The 7,382-nt window shown below is 36.8% G+C and overlaps 1 protein-coding gene across 2 annotated transcripts; it reads left to right on the plus strand.

The window, feature by feature from the left end:
- Nucleotides 1–4,098: 4,098 nt before the first annotated feature.
- Nucleotides 4,099–7,157, plus strand: LOC133741137 (uncharacterized). Of its 2 annotated transcripts, XM_062169085.1 has the most exons (4): nucleotides 4,099–4,306; nucleotides 4,420–4,480; nucleotides 4,565–4,646; nucleotides 6,938–7,157. In XM_062169085.1, exons 1-4 carry the CDS (start codon nucleotides 4,145–4,147, stop codon nucleotides 7,014–7,016), a joined length of 384 nt encoding a protein of 127 aa, XP_062025069.1. In that variant the 5' UTR covers nucleotides 4,099–4,144; the 3' UTR covers nucleotides 7,017–7,157. The 2 variants fall into 2 exon arrangements, 1 of the variants encoding a protein (XP_062025069.1); XR_009861641.1 differs by lacking the exon at nucleotides 6,938–7,157 and having other exon boundaries at nucleotides 4,099–4,271; nucleotides 4,565–4,865.
- The last annotated feature ends 225 nt before the right edge of the window (nucleotides 7,158–7,382 follow it).

A 7,382-nucleotide genomic window follows, 5' to 3' on the forward strand; every position in this document is an offset into this window, starting at 1 on the left:
GTGCAATGTGTGTGCAAAGGTGTTTAAATACCCCTTGGGTTCCAGGGTCAAGATTGGACTTGTACCCTAGATCCAATGGCTCAAAAACAAGTAGAAAATGGGTAAAATGAAAAGACTAAAACAACCTAATAAAAATGTAGAGAATTAGAAGTTTAGAAATATTTTTGAAAATATAAAGAAAATAGGAGGGCAAAAGTGTAAGTGAGTGTGTGTCTAGTGTGAACACAAATAAATATCTCCATCCACGTGTGTGATGTGTGTGAGGTGTGTGGTCCACTAATTATTATTGTCATTACATCAATTTTGAATTTGAAATTTGAATACAAAGATGTAATACAATACAAATGGGCTTGGGTCTTTACTTGTGCTTCTTTGGTCTTGGACCTTGGACTTCATGCTATCGGGCCAAGTTGACTTGGTTGACCAGATGGTCAATCAATTGACTTTTCATCCTTTTGTCGGAAACCCTATTTTGCTCCAATTTTGCACAACTTCTTCCGAAATCCACAACTCCACTTATTTACTACAATATAAATAAAAATAGATTAATTACATAATAATTACTTTGAAGATTATCTTAATTCTAGTATTTAGAACGTAATTACACGCATAAAAATGCGTGTAATCATGAGCCCTCAATTTCATGATCTGGGCAAGAGTTTAGCAAAAGTAGCATTTTCTTATGGACAATAGTGTAAGATGTGATCACTTTGTCGATACATCAACCAAAACCATTAATATTTAACTGGTCCACATGGTGGTTGGATATATATGTCCACAAATTTCCCTTGCATTATGTGCAAAAAAATGGTGATTTATGTACTAGTCTTAGCATATGATGGTCTAGTATATATTAAATATTCTTAACGAGTATGGCATAGTGTGTCATTATATACAAGACCCTTATTCAGAAGGGGATGCACCTGCGATGAATTGAGGATATATACGGTGCATCATACTTTGACCTGGGTGTCCAAAACGGTCATGCCATAGCAAGTAGTTGCTTGAATTAGTTAGCTTCTAGCTAACAGATTTCAATTTCTCCAATGTACGCTTCTGGCCGCACACTCGGAGGTTAGGCAAAGATATTCCACTCGTTTTTCTCAATGGTTGCAACGTGGTAACTGTTGGTTCGAATATTCTTAATACTCAATAACGTTCTTCTGGAACGTGGAGAATATAAGGCCTCATTAATGGTAAGTTCAGTACCATTGGACAACATAAAGTAGGCTTTGCCATAGCCCTCTATCAGGTTGGATTGCCCTGATACGGTTGTCACAGAAGTATGAATAGACAATAAGTTTGAAATGTATCTCCGATCTGGGAGTATGGTGTGCGTAATAGCACTTTTAACCTAGACAACAAACTTCCCCACAGAATATGCCTATTCATTTATTGATTCAATGGATCACATGTATAAATAAGTTTATTGAATTAAATATATTCGAACATAACCACATTTCCATAATCCAAAATGATTGAAAACATAAATCACCAAAAATAATCTGAAAAACTAAACATCATTCATAAAGATGAAGTAAATATGGCATAATGGGCCAATCATATCCATGTGTCTTCGAGTTTCAATTCTCGGTATGTTCAGTAGTTGCCTGGAAGTCCATGATCTCTAGTGTGGTATCCATAAGAATTGACCATTCGACAAAGTTAGTCTCTCGAGTTCCGCAACTGGCGTGATACTCTTTTACAACTTGTGCTTCGAGACCAGTGGTCAATTCCTTCACATTGATAGCAAAGATCATGCTGATTCTGGTGGCGACGAGCCGAACCAGTTTTCCTTTCAACTCAGGCTTGTTGAGTTAGGGCATCACGGTTCCCACCACGTGGGCCCTGGCCACGTGGAGCTGGATTACGTGCGCCTTGGCCTCTTGGGACTTGGCCACGTGGCTGACGGTCATATGGGTTATTTTTGTTTTGCCAATCATGTCTTGCTTCAAGCAAGAAAATGGTCATCTAATGGTGAAAGTACTCTTCCAGAGCGACCCAAAGAGTCTGTGTATCCTCTTCATCGGATACTCAACTTGGAATGTTTTCTCTATATGTTTCTTTTTTGAAAATTATGGCACTCATATTAAAAGCCTCAATGACGACATTGTTAGCATTGATTGTTGATCTCATCTTCTTTGCAGTCAGATGAATTTTCACATCTTGAGTTCACTTTAGATAGTTTCTTCTGGAAACCTTCAAAGCAACAAAGTCAAACATGTTGAGATTTGACATTTCTTACAGGAAAGGAACAAATAATATTAGTGCTTTGGGTAATATCGTCCATAAGCAAGTAATGAGAACTTCAGATTCTATAACATGGTATGAAAAATCGGATTAGGCATGTAAAATCTACTGGTTTTATCATGTGTGGTGAATTTATGAAGGAAACTTCAAGTTTCTTAAACGGCATTATCGAAACTACAAGTTTGAATTGGTGCTACTGATCTAAGACTAATATGGTGTAGAGAGCCTCTACTAGTGATTTGGTACTACTGGACCAAGAACTGGAGATATATAGTTGCAGTCCAATTTTTTTTTTCTCTTTTCTTTTCCAATCAAACAATCCAAAGCCAAACAATTCAAGACACATGAATGAATATATACAAATATATATACCAAATATTAGGGTCCATGCATCATGGTGATTTTTCATATTCAAACAATAAGCTCAATAAGCATGAATATAAAATTAGATTTTGGAAAGAAAAATACTTGATGAAGAACAGTCGAATCTTCAATTTATATGTGCAGAACTGAGAAGGTTGTCTTCTCAGCCAATCCAATAACTCAGGAGTTATTCGTCTCTTCTCTTGATTGAATGATGAACCACCTCTTCTCCGCAACTCGCAATTTGAATCCTAGAGCTTGTCGTGCTGATAACGTGTTGTAAAACGAACATAAAAGAATTTGAGAGAGAGAGAGAGTTTAGACGTAGAGAATAGAAAGTGTGTATTATTCATCTCACCATGAGGAGCCTTATAGGACTACTGGTGTACACAAAAGGGTAATGCCTAATTACAATTCAATCACTCCTACAATTACAACCTATCAATCACCAATCTATAGGGATAGACACCTATTACTCAACATCTATTTACATGATTATCCACAAATATTTACAACAATGTTAGCATTTCTCCTGTAATTTTGAGAACGATGGATATCTTCTCCATCTTCTACAGCTGTTCTTTTGTCTCTGGCATTAGGATTGTAATAACATCTTGTATACCTTCATCAGTTCTGCAATATGTTTTGAGAGACAAGCTAATGTACTGGTGGGTATGAGATATCCTCATTTACAACTATTTGAACAAAAATTTACAAGTATTTGAACCAAAATTACAACATTGAGAACAAAAGTTACCATATTCATTTACACTATTTACATATAGTTAAACAAAAATTACAACATTGACAACGAATTTGTTCAAAAGCTAGTAAAAATGTCGTAAGAGGTGTAATTACCATTATTAGAACTAAGATTACAACATTGACAACGAATTTGTTCAAAAACTTGTAAAATGTCGTAAGAGGTGTAATTATCATTATTAGAACTAAGATTACACAAAGTAAGACTCAAATTACAATTTTGACAACAAAATTTGTTCTCACTTTTGTAAATGTGGGTATGAGATACCCACCAGTACACTAGAATTTCCCATGTTTTGACCTCTATTTGTCTGAATTGCTGATGATTCCATGTGAAAGAAACCTTTTGGTTTCCATGATTTAACTTGTTTGACAACTGTAACTTCTGGTATCATTTTAGACGTTGAGGGTTTATTTGCAATTTCTTTTCAAAACTATAAAGTTGTTCAAAGATACAAAGGTTGTGCAAGACATTTCAAATACTTCATTCAGAGGTTGTTTGCAGTTGGCCAACATTGAATGATTTAGAGTTAGGTTCCACTTATTTGCAGAATCTATCCATATTTTACTATTTTTTTTTTAAAGGGGTTTGGAACCCAGCCTAGCTGGGAGGCTCAGCCCCACGCCCGGATCCATATTTTACTATTTAGTGGGTACAAATTGAAATTTATGTCTTCAAGATAAAAAAGAAAAGTGGCCAGTTTTAAGAACTCTAAACAAAGAGTTCAGTCTTTGAAAACTGAAAATTGTTGTCCCTTTTACGTGTCAAATGAAACCTTTATTCTCCAGCATTTTCAAATCTTTTGAGTTGGTTGGCAAAAAACAACCCCCCTCCTCCTCCGCCTCCCCTCCTGGCCCAACCAAAGGACATATTTGCAATATGAGTACAGTCGAATGTATATTATGCAAATTCTCTGTGCTTTTGCAAAAGGTTTTGATATGTAGCAAATTAACGTTGATTAGTATTCAGATATAAGTGCAAATTTTTTTTTGGGACAAGTTGATGCTGATGACTTTCCATTTCCTTTCTTTTTTTCTGCCCAGCTTGGTTATATAATTTATAGACGAGTACTACGGTATTATTCAGGGGAGGAAGATGGGTTAGGTGAGTTTTCCACCCAAACTACATTGCTGAGATTTCTTTATAGTTAACTGTTTTTGCATCACTTAAATGTTTTGCATATTTCAGATATGAGGAAAGCATTATCTCGGGATGTTGAAAAGAAGTCAATCATACCCCTCAAACGGCCAGTTACTCCTGATGAATTAAGGTATGACTAAATCTGCTTTCTATGGAATTTCTGCCTAGTAAGTGTGACGATGATGAATTACTGTATGCTTGTGACTTTTAGAATCACTGAATGAATTGTGCTTGTTATGAATCTGACTTTTAAGCAGAAACTAGTGAGATTAACCTCTAGTGGGTTAACTGGATTCATATGATCACTATCTATTGCCGTTGTTATATCTCTGAGAGATTTGTTGCTTGATTTTGGTTCAGAGTTTCCAAAATCACTTTTGGGAACCTCACACAAGGCCTTCTTTTACGCACTTGAACTTTGTTTGGCATTCTAGTTTTTCTGCTACACTGGGAATAAGAATGAGATAAAATAAAGGTTTCCACATCCTTGAAGGATCTGAGTGCAACCTATTTATAAACTTTTGGCACTTTTGTAGTTGCTGATTGTCTAACCATTCTCCAAATACATGATGAACTTGGGGATTGTTGAATTTTGTTGTTGTTTCTGGTGGTGCAATAATTAGATTAGAATAAAAAGAAAAGCTTTCTGTTCCAAGGGGTGCATTTCAAAGATCTATATATAAGTGAATTTTTTTGGTTCTTTCGTGCTCTGGAAACTGAGTTCATTGTACTTTATCAACATCATCAAGAGCATCAAGCTTCACCAAGGCAAGAGGATTATCTGGCAGGACCAGCAACTGTAATTTTGTTATATGGATCTGAAGTTGGACGAACTGGTCAATATCTCCTACCAAGATGCTGATGATTCCTCAATTCCTCATCAGAACAAATAAGATTAAATGACTATATAAAGTAGGTCTGAACTTCATTATAGTGAAATTTCAAAAATTATCAATAGTACTTCCTGAGGTTTTAGTTTATGCGCCTGAGTCTCCTCATGCTTTAGAACCATCACCCACTCTTTTTAGTGTCTGGCAAACCAGGATATTGACTGCTCTTATGGAATGTCCATAGGATATAGGAAGCCTCCAAGAAGGAAATGATAACCTTCCACTTTCAGGGTCCTCTCAGAGTAAGGAGTGTCGATGAAATTTCTTAAACCGTGAAGACAGGCATTGAACACTCTTATCACCTAGTGAAAATTTGTTCATTTGTATATAGACTGGGGTGCTGCCGGTTTGGTGGGCAACATGTATGCAGTTTACACTACCAAGCAGTGGAGAGTGTGACCTCACGTGCCTTGATCTTGATCCCAAGCTGAACCAAACCATCGAAATCACAGAAGCAGTGATAGGGAGGTTGGCCTTGATCTGTTGGCCTTGATCTCTTTCTGCCAAAATGGGTTACCCTCTAAAACAGTCATTCCCATTTGGCCTCTTTCTTCTCTTCTGACACTCAAAATCTTCATGTCTGTTATTGTCTGCTTATTCATTGTATTCTCCTTGTCTACATTTTCCACTCTGTCCTTGAATATCTGGAATCAGAGTATCACATTCCATCTCCTATTCTCGTAATATTGTAGGGTGCTTTTTTTGCACACTCTTTTCATCATTTAACTTGATCGGAAGAGAATGCAGAGAAATCATAATGCCAACCCAACCATGTATATATGCTTTGCTTTCTCTCCCCCTTTTGCCTTGCTTTGGTTGACCCAAGCATGCGCAATTGAAGGCAATTTCTTACTTATAGTTCCTACTGCTCATATCTACATGCAATTTGTTAGTTTGATATATATTTTGTTACCCCATTTTAGCTTAAAGTCTTTGGCTTACAAAGGTCCTGGCCAGTTTGAATCCTCGGTATCCTTCATTTCCGTCTTGTAGTATATGTTTGTTCTTCATGTGCAAGTTAGGTTTGCATGTGAGAGAGGGTGTTAATACATGCACTTGTATACACTTTCACTTTTTTTTACAAGTGGTTGTCCAACAATACCAAGTGGGATTTGTTGAATTTCCACTTAAGGTCGAAGATCAATCACCAAACTGCTTCATCATGTCCTTGTATGCTACACTGTCTGCCATTGTTAATCTGCTTGCCCTTAGGAAGAAACCATTACACAAACACGTTAAAGAGGCCAGCTTTCTAACAAACAAGTCGATGTGGGTTTGCCATCTGTATTTGTCTGCTAACTAAATTTGTTCAAACCATTGTACATTTAATCTGATTGTCATTGAGTTGGGAAATTTTCAAGGTGGAGTAAGATTGTGTTAGGTCCTTTAGGAATATCTGTCTCAAGTTTCTACAATTCTGTGCTATGTTTGATGCATATCCTCCTTCATAATGATTAGTGCTTCTTCTGCATTTTGCAAACACTTAACTAACAGTATGCTGTCTTATGAGTTTTCCTTTGGTTTGCCACAGGGGTAAGATTGTCAGAAAAGGAGGGTTCTCATTTGATATGTCAATCATCACCTTCTATGTTTTGTGTCTGTTTTGTTAGCTTATGTCCTTTTTTTAATTTATAATTATTCAGGTTATGTATATAATGCAAGTCTATAAGTCTTCTAGAATATTATTTGAGGATATTTAAGACTAGTTCTTTGGACTACCCAGAAAACTTGATATTATTTACTTTTCAATTCTGCACATACTGTTTGGCGCAAAAACCAGTTGGCTTGCAAACTGTCTCTTTTGAGCGTGTGCGCAGGCGTGCCAGCACCGCGGGGTGCAGTCGTCGGGGTAGTCCTTTGTCCTAACTTCTTCTTCAAGCGTTTGTGGACGAGGAGAGCACCAACCTCGCCACAAGGTTCTTCTCTAGCCTTCCGGGAAAGGACTTTCTGCCTTACGGATAAGGACTTTGGGTGTG

Source organism: Rosa rugosa, chromosome 3 (genome assembly GCF_958449725.1).
Source record: "Rosa rugosa chromosome 3, drRosRugo1.1, whole genome shotgun sequence".
NCBI classification, from domain to species: domain Eukaryota; kingdom Viridiplantae; phylum Streptophyta; class Magnoliopsida; order Rosales; family Rosaceae; genus Rosa; species Rosa rugosa.